This window comes from Mytilus edulis, chromosome 4, assembly GCF_963676685.1.
Source record: "Mytilus edulis chromosome 4, xbMytEdul2.2, whole genome shotgun sequence".
In the NCBI taxonomy this organism is placed as follows: domain Eukaryota; kingdom Metazoa; phylum Mollusca; class Bivalvia; order Mytilida; family Mytilidae; genus Mytilus; species Mytilus edulis.
The window spans coordinates 76,163,068-76,186,630 of NC_092347.1; the positions used below are offsets into that span (position 1 = coordinate 76,163,068).

Sequence of the window (23,563 nt, forward strand, 5' to 3'; positions counted from 1 at the left end):
ATCAATTACAATTTAATTCAAATCTATCTTGTGTATGAAATTCAGTGTTTCTCATAAAAAAATATAAAAGTTATTAAGCTGGGCCATAATATACCGATAATTAATAGTCTCAGAGTTAAGCAACTTTGAAACAATCCATAAAAAATATAGGGAATTATATACACCAATCAATTAGATGTAACCAAAAGTCTCTTAATGCGTGTGGAATACGTAATTTTCCCCTTTGGGATCAATATTCTTCTGTCAGCTGTTCCATCCGTGCGTCCGTAGTAATTATTGTAAAAGTACGGATTTCTGTCATAGCTGGTTCCGGTTCAGATCCGTAGTTTAGAAATCGGTCAATGGCAGGCGAATGCAAGAAAATTTACAAAAATAAACGATGTTTGACAAGTTATTTGGAAAGGAACATGACGTTTTTAACGCAATAAATGGATTGAACTTTTACTGGAGGCAACTTTTATCACGTTTAAATGAAGTAACAAACTTATTTTGCAGCCGAAATTTAGGTTGATGTACGTTTTTAGAGTAACAACCACCGGGACTTGCGGAAATGCACGAAGTGATAAAAAGTTGTATTTTTATCAAATAACCTGCTACACACTGCAAAGACAATGCTTCAACCTCTTTTCTTAAGATAATCAATCGTTTAGGTCTAAATTCTTTCTTTAATTATCAATAAAAAATTGATGTTTCATCAACTTGGTAAAAATTGAAAATGTCCGATGACGGAAGCGACTGAAAGCGAGTATCGTCAAGAATAGGGCGACTTGTTTTCGCTTTTGGGGGTCAGGGAAAGCGAAGTGACGGTCGGGAAAGCGACTTCTTCGCCCAAGTCGCCTGGTAGCGTGAGCCCTGATTTCATAATGGCAATTTATTGCAATTTCATAATAGCAATTTAGTGGAATTAGAGTCTTATAGGCATCTAACTAAAGTATGCTTTTTTTTTTATCACCTTGCACTTTGACTTGACTGTGGTTTTCTACAGAAGTTGGATAAAAGTTCTGACCAGTTACACAGTTTGATTTGATAAAATAAATTGAAACTTGGTATGATTTTATTGAATTGCAAACAGGGGAGAGCAACACTTCAAGTCAGGTCACAGTAAAACTTCACAATATTACTTGAAACGCTATTGCTTTTAATGATTTTTACCTGGTGGTTGTTCAAATGTAACTAATGCTGTGCCTTCTGCCTCTCCAAATATAATCTCCTCTGGAATACCTTTAGACTTAGCTTCCAGAAAATTCTCCAGCCCATCTTTAGTGGTTGTGGGACTGATATTTGTAATGAACACTTTATTATCATACTTTGGAACCGGTTTTGGTGGAGGTGGTGCAACATATCTTTTAGCATTCAGTGTCTGTCCTTCAACTTTAAGGCTTTTACTCAATACTGCTTCAATGGCTATAATGTAAATGGAGAAATGGTACTGTTATCATGAAAATAAGAAAAAATAGGTTTAAAACCATTCACTGATTTTAATAGTTTGTTCTTATGTTCATACTGTACTGTCATACCACTGGCACCTACTAACAAGTTTAAACCTGTCACACTATGTATGTGCCTTTCTCAAGTCAGGTCTATACAGTATGGGCTTTGCTCATTGTTAAAGGCCGTACAGTGACCTATAGTAGTTTTAAATTTCTGTGTCATTCTGGTCTCGTGGAGAGTTGTCCAGTTGTTCCATTGGCAATGATACCACATCTTCTTTTTTATATAATAGAAATAGGAAGATGTGGTGTGAGTGCCAATAAGACAACTCTCCATCCAAATAACAAATTATAAAAGTAAACCATTATAGGTCAATGTACGTCCTTCAACACGGAGCCTTGGCTCACACCGAACAACAAGCTATAAAGGGCCCCAAAATTACTAGTGTAAAACCATTCAAAAGGGAAAACAAACGGTCTAGTCTATACAAAGAACACATTTCTCCTGTTTGGTCTGGTTGTTGTTTCTTTGACCATTGTTGACACATACCCCATTTCCATTCTCAAATCTTATTTCCAACTTTCATCAATAACAGTCATTCTTGTAAACGACACAAAATTTCAACTTTCTAGTACTGGAAATTGGTCGATGTATGGGTAGTGGCAAATATATATCATAGTTTAAGAAAAAATAGATTTTTAATTTAAGAATTTGAATAAAAAGAGATTAGGAGTAAAAAGCAACTCAATTACACATGAAACTATTTTAAAACATAACATAGATAATGCCAGCTTTTCGTTTGGGTTTGTGGGTTAGTCTCTAGAATATCATTGTACTTTTTTGCAGACTGTTGATCTTTTTTACCTTTTTCTTTTATTGTCATTAATTTTTCTCTTCCAATTATGAGTTTTTATTGTCAGTTTGGTATCATCTGCTTTCTTTTAACGGTAAACATTATGCCTACAACAATAGACAAGTAGCTATTCAAAATGCATTGTCCTATATAAATCACCCTGTAGCTATTCAAAATGCATTGTCCTATATAAATCACCCTAAGTCGTGTTGTTTTTTTTTTTAGCAGAAACTAGTAGGGTTCCCCAATTTGGGTTAAATGATTGATTATCAAAATTTAAAAAGATTTGCAATGAATAGTTTTATCATCAGTCTGTGAAACCAGAAAACAAAGATGCCCAGATTGGCCAGTATGAATAGAAAAAGAAAAAATCAGGGAAAATAGTCAATTTCCCTCTTTAGATTGAGAAGAAATAAAAAGTTCACAGTATTTACATATACATACCACTTTCCTCCTCAAACCACACCATGTACATTTCTTTCTCTTCAATAAATTCCATCTTTACAACGTCAGCATTTGCAACTCTGCGGCTTTCAAAATAATATCTTATGGTATCTTCAGAAGTGGTTGGTTTCATTCCCCTTACTTCTATAACAAAATCAGTGGGCATGTCTCCTGCTGTTTCTTCATTCCCAGAGGCTTGTGCATCTTCCTCTATGTCTGGTGTCGGTGGACGTGGTTGAAATATTTCAACATCAATCTTCTTCTTCTCAAACAGCAATGGCATTCGGCTTAAAACACGTTCAGCAACTACAAATGTTACAAATGTATATAGTACATATATGTAAGATTAATAAAAATATATGCATTTGATACTACACATGCATATTATCTTTGGAAAATATCTGAATTAAAAGGGGAAAAACCCAGTGTCTTATAAGTGTTGTTCTTGTGAATTTTAAAAAAAGAATCACTCATGGATTGATAATAACTGACATCTTCAAACAAATTTTAATATGGGAAAGTATTTATTCAAATATCTTTCATCACATAATTTATTAGTGTGTCCATACAATTATCAACAGATTATCAATCAGGAGAAGTTGAATATATGTCAGTGAGAAAACAACATAATGACCAATCAGATCACATCTATAAGTCACACATTGTGTATATTGACCCATCAATGTTTGTCCATCATTTTGATAAATACATTGTACATTTACTTTTGAAAAAGACCATTCATGAAAATGTCATTTTTATTTTTAGCAGTGGACATCCAAAGCTTCAAATACAATATTTTCCTAAAGCTGTAATTTTTATGATCTTTAAATATAGAGTTACTAACCATCCTCTTCATCAAAGGTGATAATTGCAGTATGGCTGTCTTCATCATAATCAAGATCATCAATGTCACCTCCTCCTGACTTTCTCTTGTTTTCAAAGAAAAATCTAATGGAATCTTCTGAGGAACCAGTAGGTATGTTAGAGACTTTTATCATCTTCATGCTCTGTTGGTTCTCCTCAACAGTATCTGTAACAATAATTTAAATGTAAGAACTTGAAGTGGAAATTTTTTCACAATTCATCTTTAGTCAAATCAGAGTCAATTTCAATGAGACTGATGTGGATAAAAGGAAGCAAGCTTTTCCTTAATTCTTGATTAAAGTACAAAACTCAATCCCAAATAGAGATTCTTTGATCAATGCTGTTTAAGTAAAAACATATACTCACAATTTTTAATACATGTCATAAGACTAAATGAAAAAAAAAAATTCACAGTGAAATGCACATCATTTTACCTGAACATTGTTTTTAATTTATAGCTTATCAGGTTCAATTACCTTTTTTCTCCTTTGTATTGGAAGGTGAAGTCTCCTGGTAACATTCAGTTACTCTGCCAGATTCCTCTAAGTCAAAGTCTCTCCCCTCATCCTTGTTAGATCCCACTGATTTATATGATTCATCGGAGTTATACTCATCAGTCTTCTCTGGATTCTCTTCTTGTGTATTTACAGGTTTATGTATTGGGCTTTTAAGGTTAGTATGGTCCGCATCTACTGGTGGTCCACCTGGTGGATGGTGTGGAACTTGTCCAGGTTGTGGCATTCCCATGTGACCCTGATGTTGATAAGGATTATTTGGTCCCATTGGCATATTTTGTGGTCCCATGTGAGCTTGTGGATGCTGTCCACCTTTTGTTTGATATTGATGTCCATCATCTTGTGGATAAGGATAGTTTGGATGGACTGGGTATCCATGATAACCTTGATATAACTGTGGATAATAAGGATAAGGCTGAACTGAGGGACCTGGACCATCATCTGGACCTTTTTTCTCACTTGTACCTTGTTCCTGAGGTCCATAACAGTGATATGGCCAATGTCCAGGTGGCATATATGCTCCAGGTGGTATGTAGGCTCCAGGTGGTATATATCCTCCAAGTTCATGTTGATTGTACTCTCCTGGTACTTGTGGATTGTGGACTCCAGGTCCATGTGGATATTCTATTTTGGGCATTTTTTCACCAGGTGGTGGTCTATTTATCTCATGCTCAGATTGTGGTCTTTTCAAATCTGGATGAGATGGTTGTCTCTGGAAATCAGGTTGTGATGGGTGTCCTCCATAGGATGGTGGCTGATTGTAAGGATATCCTTGTCCTGGTGCTGGATATGGCCCATATGGCTGCTGACCTTGGTCACCTTGTGGTTGCTGTGGAAAAGTTGGTCCTGGCATTGGCATACTTTCTGTAGGATATATGTCATTATATTTTGGCGGTCCGTTTGTTGCTTCTTCTGGTTGGTTAGTTGCTCCCTCTGGTTGGTTTGTTGCTCCTGTTATGTCAAAAAAGTCCCCTGAACTTTCTTCCTGTAAAAAATATAGTAATGTTACTGTGATGATTAAATAAATTTTGTTACTTATCCAGGATCTGACATACATGTACTAACAAGAATGTGTCCATAGTACATGGATGCCCCACTTGCACTATCGTTTCATATGGACAGTGGATAGTGAAATTAGGGTTAAAACTCCAATTAAAAAAAAGATCATATCATATATTAGGAACATGTGTTTAAGTTTCAAGTTGATTCGACTTCAACTTCATCAAAAACTACCTGGACCAAAAGCTTTTACATGAAGCAGAGTGCAGGACAGACGGAAGAACAGACAAAAGAACAGTAGGACAAATGAAAAAATAAACAAAAGAAAAGAGGCACAGACCAAAAAACATAATGCAAAAAATGGGGCGTAAAAATTCAGTCAGAACTTCCTAGAGAAAGATAAGATAGACAAAATGACTTGTTGCAATGTAATCAACTTTTTGAAAAAGGGACTGAAAAAGTTTGGAAGCATTAAAATAAACCATCAATTAATATGGAAATGAAAAATTTGTTGGAATATATTGATTTATCCCTTTCATTTTGATTACATTTTTATTGGTACATGTAGTAGAACTGAAATTGAAATGTCTAAAAATTCACAATAAAATTTAAAGATTTCAAACTGTAAGCAAGTTGATAAATTTTGAAACATTTATTTTACCTTTTACATCAAGAATATATTTTTAATGCTTAATCTTTTTACTACTTTCATAATTTGCATACAAGATACCATATCTGAGTCAACTGATTAGGGTGCATTCAGACTAAAAATCATCATACAAACTGATACTTCAAACTGAACATCTTTATCATATGATTAATATTAAACATTGTACTTTGAAAATATGTGATTAATAAAACATGATGTGTGGAGAACATCAATGAGACAGTGACCCAATGACACAGAAAAAAAGAAATAAAGATTAACATGGAGTTGTTAGCAATAGTCAGATTGTTTTCTCATTCGTCATTTTCTTTTGAGTTGACACAAAACAAAATTGTGATGTTCTTGTTGGTCAATCTTAGTTTCTTCAAGTGTTTTGTGGACTGTTGTTGTGTGCCTATTCCTCTGTTCTTTTTTCATGCTGTTGTCTGTTTTATTTGAAACCTCCCTTTTACCCTTTTCTTTCTAATACTAGTCACATGTTTAAGCACTCATAGATACCAATATCCCAAGCAACTGACAGATCATATTAATAGCTGGAAACTGAATTTGTATTTTCCCCAACATTCAAGTACATTTAATTTGACATTGAAAAAGTAAAAACTGAGAAAATGAAATATATTAAATAAAATATTCGTTATGTCAGATTGCCAATGAGACAACTCTCCAAAAGAGACCAATTGACACATGTACAGTAAAACTGTAAAACAACAAAAATGAAATTAAACCTGTCTATAAAAGTGGTTCAAAGCATTAAATTAAAATGTCAAGCAATTTAAAAAAACGGTTCTCTATTTTTGATTTTAATACCAATAGTATGATGGACAAACAAATATAGGAAATTGAGAATTCCTTTATTACCATTATAAACAAGAATGTGTCCTTAGTACACGGATGCCCCACTCGCACTATAATTTTCCATGTTCAGTGGACCGTGAAATTGGGGTCAAAACTTTAATTTGGAATTAAAATCAGAAAGATCATATCATAGGGAACATGTGTACTAAGTTTCAAGTAGTTGTGACTTTAACTTCATCAAAAACTACCTTGACCAAAAACTTTAACCTGAACTTGGCACTTTCATTTTCTATGTTCAGTTGACCATGAAATTGGGGTCAAAACTATAATTTGGCATTAAAATTAGAAAGATCATATCATGGGGAACATGTGTACTAAGTTTCAAGTGGATTGGACTTCAACTTCATCAAAAACTACCTTGACCAAAAACTTTAACCAGAAGTTGGACGAACGAACGGACGAACGGACGAACGGACGAACGAACGGAGGCACAGACCAGAAAACATAATGCCCCTCTGCTATCGTAGGTGGGAACATAAAAAATATGAAAAGAAAATTTTTGAATCAAACTAACATGAAAATGCACTTAACCAAGCTTAGTAATTTTTGGCATAACATCAGTATTAATTGCTGTTTAAAGCTCCTACCTCAACCCAGTCATGTGGAATATCACATGGTCTGTTAAAGTGATGTATCATAAGATCATAGTTATCTTCAACCTGTTTTCTTTTCTGTTTAGCACAGTTATCAGCCTCTGTTAAGAAAAACAATAAATGAGGATCATGAAAATAATGATGAATCTCAGATGTATCTATTAAGGACAGGAATTTAAATTTTATATTTAAAAATCACTTTACAAATGCTTAAAGCAGTAAAAGTCAATTAGGGTTAGTAAAACATTTTGTATAGAATACCCTGACTTTGTTACATTACAATGTAATGACCTATACTTGTTTCTAAAAGCTTTATCAAAAGTAGTTTGTCCAAATGCATAACTGATTTGTGACTTGTCTATGACTATTGCAGACATCAATTCAAAAATATGAGGCCCTTAGTTTTTTCTATGCAACATATATATATATATATATATATATAACTGAATAAGACCGATGTGGGTACATTGCATGGAAAAAAGTACATGCATTATTCTCCAAAAAAATGGAAATTGGTGTCTATGATGAAAACAATTATAATAATACACCAAGATCTATATACATTTTTTTATTTTTTCTGCTTAATGTTTAAATCTTTTTTTTGAATGCCTCTGAATATGATTGTCTTCTTCTCAATATGAAATAAATGGGGAATGTGTCCATGACACACAGATAATTCCTCTGCTTGCATAACCTATTAAGTTAAAAAGGGATATAACTGAAGAACAATAAAAGTGACCCTACCCAAATTTGTACTTGATCTTAGTTTTGTGTATAAGATTCATAAAATTTGGTTGATGCAAACTTAAGCTAGAGAATGTAAACAAACAATTGCAGCATTTTTTTAAATTGTGAAGTGGCATAACTCTAGAAGCCCAAAAAATTCAAACATAATTTGTATTTTGTGGTATTATAAGCATTATGTATAAGTTTCATTGCATTTGGTTGAAGCAAACTAAAGTAAGAGAACAGAAATGAAAAATTCATCATTTTTTCATAAGTGAAGGGGCATTACTCTAGAACAGTTAAAGTAAGAGGGGCAATTTGAATAACATGAGTGGGGTGTGTTATTAGAAAGTGGGGCGAGTTGCAAAAATGCAGTAGAAGGTTGGGGTGAGTTGGTATAGCCAATTTGACAATTGGAGAGAGTTCAAGATAATAGTTCTGTTTTTTCCAAACATTCAAGTCATATGTTCCTTTATCCAAATAGCAATCAGGGCACTTGTCTTTGATTTTTTTTTATCTATATATGTTAACGTGAGGGTACCCAAATTGCACCTATTTAGCAAAAAAAGCAACGAAAATCTTACAAGATTTCCTCGAGACTAAACAATTTGCATTTTTATGATTGGATACAATGCACGTCTTTCAACATAGGTAAACATATTTGAATAAACACAAAACATTCACAGTATTTATCAAAAGATGGAATGTTTACTGAAAAAGCAAAATGTACGGAAACGTCGCATTGCGACGTCATCAAAACGTCATCTTTTTAAAATCAGAAAATACAATGTGTTACAAGTATCGATTTCTTAAACAAATGAAGACTAATATCCACATTTTTCAAAATATTTGAAGATATTAAACAAAAGCTCTGTTATTCGACTTTTGACGATGCAAATTAAAGCATGGATGCAATTTGGGTACTCCTCATTACAGAATCATTGATCATTTGGAGGTCAGTTCAGACCAATTTTTCTATGATTCCATATGGATTAAAAATTAAATTGTTGAAACCATACAGTAAATAATGATACATCTACAAAATAAACACATAATGGAAACTTTTGTCTGGAGCATAAACAAATGTGGGTTAAAAAACTGTCAAAATAGGTGCAATTTGGGTACCCTCACGTTATATTAAAGTACAAAGATAAATTCTTTTCAGAGACATTGAATGCCTGGATAAGGCATGTCTAGTTCTGTCAATGCTAGGTCAAAACTAGTCCGTATAGTTATGGTGTATTGAAAGGGTATCGGGATCGTTCGCCCTGATTACATGTTCGCCCTAGGTTCGTTCGCACTGAGTTTGTTCGCCCTGATAGTCCGTTCGCCCTGGGTTTGTTCGCCCTATATTCATTAATGATATATACAGGACATGTAAAATTTTAAGTCATAATACATGAGATTTGAACATCGGTAAACTACTAGTACTTGTCTTAATGTAATAGTATCCTGTCATTATTCTCTATTTTCAAAACATGCTATACTGCTAGTAGTCTGTTGTTATTTATGTATTATTGTCATTTTGTTTATTTTCTTTGGTTACATCTTCTGACATCAGACTCGGACTTCTCTTGAACTGAATTTTAATGTGCGTATTGTTATGCGTTTACTTTTCTACATTGGTTAGAGGTATAGGGGGAGGGTTGAGATCTCACAAACATGTTTAACCCCGCCGCATTTTTGCGCCTGTCCCAAGTCAGGAGCCTCTGGCCTTTGTTAGTCTTGTATTATTTTAATTTTAGTTTCTTGTGTACAATTTGGAAATTAGTATGGCGTTCATTATCACTGAACTAGTATATATTTGTTTAGGGGCCAGCTGAAGGACGCCTCCGGGTGCGGGAATTTCTCGCTACATTGAAGACCTGTTGGTGACCTTTTGCTGTTGTTTTTTATTTGGTCGGGTTAAATTGTTGTCTCTTTGACACATTCCCCATTTCCATTCTCAATTTTATATATTACATAAATGAACGAGTTATATATATAACTTTGAAATTGATCATATGTATATCTATTAAAAGTTCAATACAGAATATTTGCCAAAATTTTGATTGCTGATAAGGTATCATTTGAAATCTTTAATATCACTGATTGTTATATGAATTGTCTTTGATGGATTAATAATGAAAATAACATTTTTCTCAAATAAAATAGTCAGCTCGGATGGGTAAAAACACTGATGACAAGTGATCAATGTACAGCAGTGTGACTGTGTTTTTGGTATTTGTTTCACTAATAGTAATTCAAATTAGTGCTTTTAAATATTCGTTTAGGAAATAAAGGTGTGCGAAGTACAGTTCGGAATTGATCTTAATTGTTATAACTGTTACTGAATATTTTTATATTGTTAACATATATCAATAAAGTTAAATATAAACTTAGTCTTTAGTTGTTTTATGTCAAATACTTTGTAGTCTTTGAATACACAGAAACTTATCCTCGTAGCAGCAAGACAACAACTAAGTCTTCAGTTGTTTCACATTTTAAATTACAATCACGGTAGTGCTGAAATTCCGAGAAACTTATTTTCTATGATAGCAGTACCACAGAATATACATCATAAATAAATATTCGATGAATGTAAACTTCAACATATTCAATTACATACAAATAATTTAGTCTTCAGTTGTTTTACATTTAAAAATACAATGTAGTGCTGAAATTCACAGAAACTTAAATTTCCTAGTAACGTAATAACATACAGATACAAACTTAGTCCTCAAGGCAATACCTTGAATCCACAATATCTTGTAGTCCTGAAATGTACAGAAACTTATAACCTAGTCCTAGTAGCAGCTAGCTAGCTATAAACAACATGATACATCGTAAATATTCGGCCAAATTTAAGACTGACTTCAACACATTCAATTATATACACACAACGCAACACTATACTAAAAAATAATCAAAGAGCAGAATGCTCTGAGGGATACGATTGCCATATAGTTTTCATTGACACATGTATAGCAGTTCTGCCAACTTTTCATTAAGCAAATTCGTGAGATTTGGCCAAAATAGAAAAGATCAAAGAGGAAAAAATTGATCCAAGGATACTGCTGCAAAAAGCATGAACATGCGTGAGTCTCACGCATTTTTGGCAGCCCTGGCCTTGAAAGTCCAAATAATTATGACGTCTTGAAAGACTATTATATTTATTTTTTTTTTACGCCTTACTTCGACGTCGAAGTAAGGCTTCTAAGAAAAAAAATATAATAGCCTTCAAAGACGTCATAATTATTTGGACTATGGCCTTGAAGGCATAAAACTTTGCTCAGTGCTTGGAGCACAAAAATCATGCTCGAAACAAGAAATCAAGCAATTTCATTGCTTGATTTTCGAGTATGAGTACAAAAAAACTGACTCGAAAGTTTTATGACCACAAGGCCTGGAACAGCTGGATAGTATTATTTTCAAAACTAATTCAACTGCACATGCAAAGGTAATATAAATCTGAATAGTCACTCAACTTTAAAAATAGCTAATCCCGGATACAAGTGTATGAGCAATGTACTTATTGTGTTTTATTTGTGTGCTATCAATTCCAAGTTTACTTTCCACAGCAGTCACTGAGAGAGAGAGAGAGGGTATTTCACTTCATAGTTCGAGATTACTCTGTTGTCCGACGGCTGATTTGCCAGACAAGCTAGGACCGTAGGGGACTTTTATGCTAGTATACTTAAATAGTCCCAGGCTCATATATTATATCAAGTATTATTGGATGCCGAATTGAATTTTAAATAGGTGCCGATTTGACTAGATGCCGATTTGACTTTTTCTATGGGTGCCGATTTGACTTGTACCTAGTAATCTCGGGACTATTCACTTCGTATCTTATCACCGTTAATTCTAGGAGGAACCCCATTTCCCAGTCCCATATATTATATCAAATATTATTGGATGCCGAATTGACTTTTAAATAGGTGCCGTTTTAACTTTTTCTATGGGTGCCGATTTGACCAGGTGCCGATTTGACTTGTACCCAGTAATCTCGGACTATTCACTTCGTATCTTATCACCGTTAATTCTAGGAGAAACCCCATTTCTAACTCTTTAACAGGTTGGGAACAAACCCTCTATATGGTAATTATACCTGTATAGAAGGATAATCCTTCTATAGAGGGGTAAAATTATTCCTCTATAGAGGGATATTTTTGTTTAGACTGGATTTAAATCAATATAGGGCAGAATGGCATTCTCTACTTATTATGGCAGTAACCTGGAACAGTTGATGCACCAATTGATGTAATTAATTTAATATGCAAATGCCCAGTTTGATGCTTATCTGACTAAATATAAAATCTATTGTTCAGCATGATTGAAAGCTGTGATGATCAGGTAAATTCTACTTACTTATGCCTCACTGAACAGAATTTCTATTGTTAGATTTAACATGAAATTTAAAGGTCAACTATTCCTTTTGTTGTTGATCAGGTGTTGAGATAGGTTTACAATAGATTGTTAGTTTTGTCACTTTAGCAGAAAACTGGTTATCCCAATTTTTAGTAAAGTGCATATGTTGATGCATATAATGCTAGAGATTATAGCCAATATAACTAGAAAATGTCATTCTGCCATAATAGACAACTTTCGAGTTCAATGCATTTCCGTTAAAAACTCTGGTTTTAGTGAACGTCATTTGTGCATTTAGGGGCATCGTCACTTCCATTCCAATGTTGAGCGAGTGGTTGGAAAACTATAATTATATATTGTACTAATTATTCGGCAAATTGAATTATCTAAATTGACAACCAGCATTGCTGTCATTAGGGAATTGTCATTAAGTACCTACAGAACAACCATTATTTCTAGTTTATCCTGCACAATGACGATCACTAAGACGCTTGATGAACGTAAATAGTGCAGGGATACAGGCGACCCCCTCTATCTGGTAAATGACGTCATAAAGGCGCGTATAATTGACGATTTTTTTCCGGTGACGGATGAACTCGAAAGTGGTCTATTTGCTTTAAATCCAGTGCAAACAAAAACACCCCTCTATAGAGGGATAATTTTACCCCTCTATAGAGGGATTATTTTACCCCTCTATAGAAGGATTATCCCTCTATAGAGGTATAATCACCATACAGGGGGTTTGTTCCCAACCTGTTTAATTATTAATACATAGAAAACATACGTACATGATGATGTTCAAGAAGATTTATACAGGGTTGAGGAGTGGTGTAAAATGAACAACATGTTCATTAATGCAAATAAAACAAAATGTTTGGTTACTGGAACAAAACAGAAACTATCAATTCAGGCCTGTCAACCAAACTTGATAATAAATTCAAAAGTATTACAAAATTCTTCATGTGAAAAATTATTAGGTGTTAAAATTGACAACACACTTAACTGGAAAAATCAAATTGACCAAGTTTGTGCTAATATATCATCCAGAATATACCTTCATTCTAAAATAAAGAAATTTTTAGATATAAATGCAAGGAAAACATATTACAATGGGTATATTCTTCCCTTAATTGACTACTGCTGTATTATTTGGGGTGAATGTAAAAATGAAGGGATAACAAGAATTTTAAAACTCCAAAAAAGGGCAGCAAGATTAATTCTAGATGCAGATCCTTTATCCCCCTCGGCCCCCTTATTTAAAAAACTTGGGTGGATGACAGTTGACAATAGAATAAAATACCACAAATATTTACTTCTATATATATGTATGCATATGGAAGCACCAATGTACCTAGTTCAAAAGTTTAAACTGAAATCAGATAATAATCCTTACTCCTTAAGAGGCGTCACTCAAGGTAATCTGATAGTTCCTAAGCCAAAAGCTGAACTATTTAAGAAATCCTTTGCTTGTTCTGGATCAGTATTATGGAATGGACTACCACACACAATGCGTAAAGCTCAAAACACTTTTACTTTTAAGCAAAGTATCAAGAAGTACCTAACACAACCCTGATAAGAAATGTTTGCTACAATGTATTTGTATATTTTTTATTTTTTATTTTCATTTGATTTTTTGACTACATGTATACATCTTAAACAGCATTATATCTTATGTTAATAACAATACATTGAACTACATGAGTGTAAATTAACTATGTGTAAATATCTGTTTTGATTGTATTGTAATTTGTATGTGAGGGCCTCAGGGAAGATTAGTTTATTGTAACTAACTGAGTTTACCCTCTTTAAATAAAGAATTTATTATTATTATTATTATTATTATTATTAATTTCCTTTGGGTCAGTGGGCATGAATCCTTCCGTACACACTCCTCTGTTTAAATTGAGATCGTTCTTAATATAATACGACGTTTATCGACATCTAACGAGTTAATTTTTTCTTGACGATTTTGACGGGAAATACTTCTGAAAGGGAGACAACTCGAAACGATAATATGGAAGACTCCATTTCGGCTAAAGGGGTGTTATAGGTAAAACTTCATTGATTTTAATTTAAATAATGCATATGATTTTAAATTATGCAACAACAATATTAAACCCTCAATAGCAGGCAGACATAGAAAGAATCCAATGAGTTTCAAATTAATTAATAAGCGGGGAATCCAGAACAACCACTCAATCTGATACCCCTTGAAATCAAGAAAACTATACGCATGCACATTAATACATAAACAAACCCGCGACTTGCGATTTGGAACAAGAACGTTTATTTAATTTGAGTCTCAATTTCTTTATGAGAGTACAGTATCAGTTTCATAACGGTAAAATATAGAAAACTCCACTTCAGTTCTTATATGACAGAAATAGAATTATCGGAATTCAAAGAACTCTCGCATTTATCAAAACTGGGGAATTCCCTCTGAGCTGTTTGTAAATTTATAAAAACACTAAATATAAATACTGCTTAATTCTGATTTTCCGTGTTGTTAAAAACACGCATATAAGTCAAGGGAAAAATCAAACATGAAGATTATGAGAAGAACATTACAGGAAAGTTGTTTATGTTCAATCCTTTTGCTTGTTTTTACCTTTTAAAGCAAGACAATCATAAGAATCTGAGATGTTGCTGAATGTTTAGAATAAAGCGGTTGACGTGAGGGAATGAGCCCTGAGTCAACGGTAAAAGTCTACAGATTGCTTAAAAGCAATCGTATCCCAAAAACAGGGCGAACGGACTCGAGGCGAACAGGTATTAGGGCGAACAGAAACTAGGGCGAACCAGAATCAGGGCGGACGGACCTGGATTCTATTGAAAGGCTATTCACCACACAACACAATATACATATCCCTTCAAGAGGTCAAAACTATTTGGACTAGGTCATTACAGGAAAAGTGAAAGTATAAAAAGTTTACTGAAAGTATCTTTGTATTCGGTCCATTGTATTCATCAAAGATATCATACATTAGGCAGTGTGATGTTACAAGATATATATATATAAATAAATATTATATATTACTTGAACTTATTCTGCGTTTTAGAGAAATTAAAATAACTATTGATTACCTTCCTCAGAAGCAAACAGTAACAACCAATGAATTGTTTGGTCGTCCTCATTTTGTGACGGCCTTTTAATCGTACAAATTTGTTTGGCCGATGGAAAATATTTTCCCATATCATCCTGATTTAATTTTTCATACGGTTCTTCAATATGTACACATCTTTTGGTTAAAGAAGATCGTTCCATCTTCCCTCTGAAATGTTAAGGTGAAAGGTATACCGGAAGTCACTTGTCATTGGTTATCCAAAAATAAACCTGGAATTTCCCTAGCATTTTTCAAAAATGAAAGTAATTTTAGTCCAAATTTCGTTTCTCGGAAATTTAAATGTTTTAAATCGTAATTTCAGTTATCGTTTGATCTTTGATCATCATTTGCAAACTAAATCGGAACATTCTTCAAATCTCGAGATGGTTTTTTTTATCTCGCTTGATAAGATTTGAAATTTTTACTTTATAAATCATAAATTATTTAAAAAATAATTTTTAACAGAATTTTTTTTTTTAATTTTAGTGCTTCATATATATGTTTTGGTATTTTGCAAGATACATGTATATACGGTGGCAGAATGAGGCCATGCAATATTTTTAACTTGTTCCCACAGCATAATATTTTGTTCCCACAAGATAATATTTTGTTCCCACAAGATAATATCTTGTGCCCACAAGAAAGTATTCTTGTTCCCACAAGATAATATGTTGTTCCCACAAGATAACATGTTGTTCCCACAAGATGATATCTTGTTCCCACAATTTAATATAGTGTATCCACAAGATAATATATTGTTCCCACAAGATAATATATTGTTCCCACAAGATAATATATTGTACCCACAAGATAATATCTTGTTCCCACAAGATAATATTTTGTACCCACAAGATAACATGTTGTTCCCACAAGATAATATGTTGTTCCAACAAGATAATATGTTGTTCCCACAAGATAATATATTGTACCCACAAGATAATATATTGTTCCCACAAGATAATATATTGTTCCCACAAGATAGTATATTGTTCCCACAAGATATTATTTTGTTCCCACAAGATAATATATTGTTCCCACAAGATAATATCTTGTTCCCACAAGATAATATCCTGTACCCACAAGATAACATCTTGTTCCCACAAGATAATATCCTGTACCCACAAGATAATATATTGTTAAAGAAGTGTTTTATTCATAATATTGTGAGTTATAAAAAGAAACAAAAAGAGGTTCTCAAGAGCCTGAATCGCTCACCTGGTAAACAATGCCCTATAAACTATAAAAAAAATCTGACGGAGTAAAAATGTTCAATAGGTCAAGATCTAACACTCCTGAAATGTTCAGACAAATCGAACAACCCATTGTTGGGTTGCTGTCACTAAATTGGTAATTTTAGGGAATTTTTGTAGTTTTTGGTTATTATCTTGAATATTATTGAAGATAGAGATAAACAGTTGACCACAGTTGTTCAACAAAGTAAGATCTACAAAAAAATTTATGACCAAAAGTGTCAATTGACCCCTTATAAGCAGTTATTGCCCTTTAAAGACAATTGTATGCTCTTCAATTTTGTATTTGTTTGGCTTTTTAACTGTTTTGATCTGAGCGTCACTGATGAGTCTTATGTAGACGAAACGAGCGACTGGCGTATTAAATTATAATCCTGGTACTTTTGATAACTATTTACACAATTTGTTTATCATCTTTGCTAACATTTAAAAATCTTCTCCTCCGAAACTACTAAGCAAAATAATTTCAAACTTTAAGTGAATGTTCCTTAGGGTATTTAGTTATAAATTAGGTCCGAAGTTTTGATCCATAAATAAACATGGCCGCCATTGCTAAAATAGAACATACGGGTCAAATGCAGTTTTTGGCTTATATCTCAAAAACTGTGGCATTTAGAGCAAATCTGATAAGAAGTTAAAGTATGTATGAGGTCAAGCTCTACCTGTCATCAAATTTTCATAAGAATTGAACAACTAATTGTGGATTGCTGCCACAAAATTGGTACTTTTAAGGAAATTTTGCAGTTTTTAGTTATTATCTTAAGATAAACTATAAACAGCAAATATGTTCAGCAAAATAAGACCTACAAAAAGTCAATCATGAACAAAATTGTCAATTGATCTCTTAAAGAGTTATTGCCCTTTAAAGACAATTTTTAAACAGTTCATCATGTTTGCTCACACTTAAAAATCTTCTCTTCTGAAACTACTGGGCCAAATACTTCCAAACTTAAACTGAATGTTCCTTAGGGCAGGGACGTATATAGATTCTATATAAGTCCTTGCTTAGAGTATCTTGTTTAAAACTATATCCAAAGTTTTGATCCATCAACAAACATGGCCGCCATGGCTAAAAATATAACATACATGTAGGGGTCAAAATACTGTTTTGGCTTATAAATCAGACAAGGAGTTAAAGTATGCATTAGGTCAAGCTGTACCTGCCCTGAAATTTTCAGCTGAATTGGGTAACCAATTTTTAGATTATTGCCCCTGAATTGATGATTTTAAGGAAATTTTGCAGTTTTCGGTTATTATCTTGAATATTGTTTTAGACAAATATAAACTGTAAACAGCAAATATGTTAAGCAAGTTATCTGCAAATAACTCAAATGACAAACATTGTCAGCTGACCCCTGAAGGAGTTATTGCCATTTAAAGATTTTTAGTCACTATGGCTAAAGTAAAACAAATGGGTAAAATGCATTTTTTTTTTTTGCTTTTGAAGAAAATATGACGGATACAAAGAACTGTTAAATGGCATTTTAAGCCATCATTTATATACATCGATAAACTAAAAAGAGTTCTTGATGAAAGATTTAAGCAAAAAATTATAGGTGAGCGATACAGGCTCTTGAGAGCCTCCTGTTCCAAAGTCTGGTTTTTGGACTTTATGGTAATTTTTTTGGTCAGTCAGGGGGGGGGGGATCATTTGTGTCTTCTGTAACAGCAAGTGTTACATTTTCAAGTTGTATGCCAACATCACTCACTCACAGTTTGTCAAATCTAAAATATGTGGAACTATACTAATGCATATATGGCATAGCAGAAAAAGGGGGGGGGCATTGTCCATATCTAGTTTTGACTGGAATGATATTATTCAGATTGAAATATAAAGAAAGAAAAAAACTTGTAGAATTTGGGATAAATATATCAAAGTTCAAGGTCATTGTTAGGAAAATATGAATTAAGTTTGTGTAGGGATAGTTTCACACAGGAATTTTACCACATTTACACGGGTGAAAAAATAGCCAGACTTTGCATGTTTATATGACCCAAATATACTAGTACGAATGTATTTTGAACCCTTAAAAAAGTGTTTCTTTTTATAACAGGGCAGTTTAGGGAACATCCATCAATTGACAGTGTCAGCTTTTAATTTGTTAATTTTGACTAGACATCATTTTTAGCTCACCTTTCCTAAAAGGAAATGTGACCTTTTCCCATCACTTGGCGTATGTCGTCGTCGTCTTAAACAATTTTTCAAACATCTTCTTCTCTGAAACTACTGAATGGATTTGAATGAAACTTAGCATGATTGTTCCTTAGGGTATGCACAAAGTTTATATACCTCGATTTTTGATCCGTCGAAAAACATGGCTGAATCATTTATTTTTTTTTGCTATTTTTTCCTGAATTATAGAAGAAAATAAAGATGAAAGCTTTAAAGGTAAACATGGTATCCTGAGGTGAATGGTGATGGTGAAAATTTGTTTTGGGCAGAATGGCTGCCATTTTCGGGCCAATTTTTACATTTGCTCGGATTTCAACAATATTTGGTTTTTAAAGTAAACATGGTATCCTTAGTTGAAAGGTGATGATGACACTGTTGTATAACCATGTTTAAACTTTTACAACAAACATTAATATATTAAATTAGTTTATAGGGCATTGTTTACCAGGTGAGCGATTCAAGCTCGCGAAAGCCTCTTGTTGTTTCTTTTTATAACTCACAATAATATGAATATAACACTTCTTGAACAATATATTATCTTGTGGGAACAATGTATTATCTTGTGGGTACAAGATATTAACTTGTGGGTACACGATATAATCTTGTGGGTACAAGATATTATCTTGTGGGTACAATATATTATCTTGTGGGAACAATATATTATCTTGTGAGAACAAGATAATATCTTGTGGGTACAAGATATTATCTTGTGGGAACAATATACTATCTTGTGGTTACAAAATATTATTCGTGGGAACAATATATTATCTTGTGGGAACAATATATCATCTTGTGGGTACAATATATTATCTTGTGGGAACAATATATTATTATGTGGGTACAATATATTATCTTGTGTGAACAACATATTATCTTGTGGGAACAACATATTATCTTATGGGAACAACATATTATCTTGTGGGAACAACATATTATCTTGTGGGAACAACATGTTATCTTGTGGGTACAAGATATTATCTTGTGGAAACAAGATATTATGTTGTGGGTACAATATATTATCTTGTGGGAACAATATATTATCTTGTGGGTACAATATATTATCTTGTGGGAAAAACATATTATCTTGTGGGAACAATATATTATCTTGTGGGTACAACATATTATCTTGTGGGAACAATATATTATCTTGTGGGTACAATATATTATCTTGTGGGCACAAGATATTATCTTGTGGGAACAAAATATTATGTTGTGGGAACAAAATATTATGTTGTGGGAACAAGTTAAAAAATATTTCTTTCATGGCCTCATTCTGCCACCGTATGTATATGCTATTTGCTTAGGGTTAATTTTTGGTGCTGCTTTTTATTATTTATTGCATGCTGCGTGCCTTGTTTTATTTGTTATTGCATATGTTTTTATATTCGGTGAAAAGCTCATTAGAGCTTATGTTTGTATTGTTTGTCAATATGCCGAATCCAAATAAAGTTTTACTTACTTACTTACTTACTTACTTACTTACTTATGAATGAGTTAATTATAACCCAATTGCACCTATTTTGAGGCTTGTATAGGGTATAAGTTATATTGGGATACGGGATATTTGCCATTTTAATTTTAGGGATATGGGATATTTGTCCTAAAAGTAAATGGGATATGGGATATTGATGCATTTATAAGGATATTGAATTTTTAACATGAAAAAAAATGAGTGGAATTTAAAAGTTGAGTACAGAAATATTTACATCTCGCTTGATAAAATTGCCCCAAAAAGTTTAATATTAAAGGTCATTTTAGTTCTTTGTTGATTTTAATTGAGTTTATTGTCGTTTTTTTCTTAAAGTCATTTAAAACCAAGCGAAAAGTATTGATCTATTTATATGCTCATATGTACTGATAATTTTAAAAGTATTTGTTTTGCTTTCCATACTTCGTTCCTTATTGTTAATTTTCCTTTTTTTGGATGGTGATGTTCCTTTGGCACTATCTTACGGTGTTTGTATATCACAACACCTCCGCTATGCCCGTGTCTGTTGTAACGTTTTGGATTTTAATGAACGAAATCTATGTATTACTGGTAAATTATCAAGTCAGAGATTTCGTTACCACAAATCACTTAAAATCTTTACTAAATTCTAGATTTGGTTTTGAAGTTTGGTTCTACCTGTAGAAAACTTATTTCAAACGGGATAGCACATCCTCATTTTTATGGAGATGTTGTTTACCGTGCCATTGGATGCTGGATGTTTAATGATTGATAATTTAGTCTCAGATGCATTACTTTTTATTAGTTGTAATTGGCTTTGAACTAGCTGTCAGTAACTGCCAGTACTCTCAGATCTGTACTTGGTGTCTTTTTGTTGATGGGATGTACAAGTACTCGGTCACGTTCACTCTCTGTTTTTGTAAGATGTATTTCTATTTGTATCCATCTGATGAGTTAAGCCTTTTTCAACTGATTTGTATAGTTCGTTCTTATGTTGTACTGTTACACCACTGTCTCAGGTTTAGGGAAGGGTTGGGATCCCGCTAACATGTTTAACCTCGCCACATTCTGTATGTATGTGCCTGTCCAAAGTCAGAAGTCTTTAATTCAGTGGTTGTCGTTTGTTGCTGTGTTACATATTTGTTTTTTGTTCATTTTTTTATACATAAATTAGGCCGTTAGTTTTCTCGTTTGAATTGTTCTACATGTGTCATTTCAGGACCTTTTATAGCTAACTATGCGGTATGAGCTTTGCTCATTGTTGAAGGTCGTACAGTGACCTATAGTTGTTATTTTCTGTGTCACACGGTCTCTTGTGAAGAGTTGTCTCATTGGCAATCATACCACATCTTTTTTTTTATATTATAAGTTCATATGCATTGATAATTTTCTTGAAATAATCATAGATTTTTATTAGATGTATCCATCTGATGAGTTAATCCTTATTGTTGTCAATGTTTTTATTTGTTTCGATGCTTTATATGATTACAGGATATTTTCTAGTGTTTTACCTCTTATTTTTTACGTGGCGAGGATCTTCAGAGGTCTCCACGTTTCACAGATTGTTTTGAGGTGCAACGGCTGTTTTGCCAGACAAGCTCAGTGGGGCCGAGGGATGTCAGAGCACGTCCCATATCAAAAAGTAGATATTTCGTCGTATAAACTATGTTAATAACGAATAATTACTAAATAATCAATGTAAATTAATATATTTTCTTTCTATTACTGGTGTTGTGAGGAAGGAAAGTAAAAAAAAGTAACAAAAATATTGGGATCTATGTAATTCATAAAGTTCAAGTTCACAGAGTCAAATGTTGTGTTATTTCTTTGCAAAACAAGGGCTGTGCAAATTTTGCCTGCTGTAAAAAATATTGCAACAGTTAAGTGTAATGTAGTTACATTAGCAGAAAGCTTTCTTGTGTTAAAATTTGAGTTATTGAATTTGCATGCTAAATATCCACTTTTTGATATGGACGTGCTCTGACGTCCCACAGTCTCAGCTTGTCTGGCAAAACAGCCGTTGGATGTCAGAGCAATCTCGGGCAAGAGACAGGGTTGAGTCCTTCTGTTCTTTCCAACATAGGTTAACGTGTAGGATTTTCTTATCAATGAAAGAAGAATGCTATCAAAATGAAATTAAACAGTCATATGCATCACGGTTTGAACAATTAAAAAAAAGTCTGAAATTAGACCCCTTACACTAAATTTATCGTTTAAGATCACATAAAAAGAGATTGTTATACAAGGCTCTAAGATGGAACACTTAATCTTTTGGACACATATATTCTTATTTAACACTGGAGGTATACACCGTAAAATTCCTTTAACACAGTTTGTTTTCCCAGTCAAAATTGTTGACGTTGTGATGATGAGGGAAAAAATGGGCTTGGGAATGAATTTATAATGATTTTTTGGGATATTTCAAAATAGTTTTAGGGATATGGGATATTTGTAAAAAATATTAATTGGGATATTAGGGGTAAACATTATAGGGATACGGGATATTGGGATAAAAATTTAATGGGATGTGGGATATTGATACCCCCCACCCCTAAACAAGCCTCTATTTTGACAGACGGGAGGACTATTTGTCAAAAACATATTCACCGATTTGACTCTCAAATTCCTATATTTTATTTATAAACATTTATTCAAATTCACAGGCACTTGTTTCTATCCATTGGAAGACCCACTATCATTGTATATGTACGAGGCTCGTAATTATACGTCAGTGATAGTGAGTATTCCAATGGATAAAAACAAGTGCCTGTGTTCAAATTATAAAAATTCTAAAATAAACGATTTACAGGGAATGTCAGTTATTATGAGCTCGATACTACGTAGCTTCGTTTCGTGTGTATTTTTCAGTGTCATGACACCATCACATTAACTGTCGAGTTGACCTCCAAAGACCTCCGATGGTCACAAGCCATATAAACATAAGTATATATATAAATAGACAGCAGACTCGTACAATTGATTTTTTTTTTATATCTGTTTAATTTCATATTATAGATTTCATCATCAATGTTTCTTAGCTTAATTTTACAAAATTGAACCATGCGAATTATAATTTAACTATTTCATTTCATAAACCATGGAACAAAAAAATATTATACTTTATATTTTTTTTTCTCGTAGCTAGTGCCCCTTTAATACCTACGTTTATAACAGATTCAGACGAAAGTATGCATTCTGTACTCATTTTATAGACGTGTCCCCATTTCCTATAAGAATAAGAATAAGAATACTTTATTAATCCAATTATGGACCCTTCGTTCCGGGTTTTAAA

At 33.1% G+C, this 23,563-nt stretch overlaps 1 protein-coding gene across 1 annotated transcript in view; it reads right to left on the reverse strand.

The window, feature by feature from the left end:
* The window catches only part of LOC139520556 (protein mono-ADP-ribosyltransferase PARP14-like), a 41,172-nt gene extending 25,562 nt beyond the window's left edge, over positions 1-15,610 (reverse strand). Inside the window, exons 1-6 of the mRNA XM_071313328.1 lie at positions 15,382-15,610; positions 7,216-7,322; positions 4,069-5,092; positions 3,573-3,758; positions 2,729-3,034; positions 1,153-1,404 (exon numbers count right to left, since the gene is read on the reverse strand). Of these exons, the coding sequence (XP_071169429.1) occupies positions 1,153-1,404; positions 2,729-3,034; positions 3,573-3,758; positions 4,069-5,092; positions 7,216-7,322; positions 15,382-15,562 (2,056 nt within the window). The 5' untranslated portion in view covers positions 15,563-15,610. The remainder of the gene's footprint in view (positions 1-1,152; positions 1,405-2,728; positions 3,035-3,572; positions 3,759-4,068; positions 5,093-7,215; positions 7,323-15,381) is intronic.
* Positions 15,611-23,563: the final 7,953 nt, after the last annotated feature.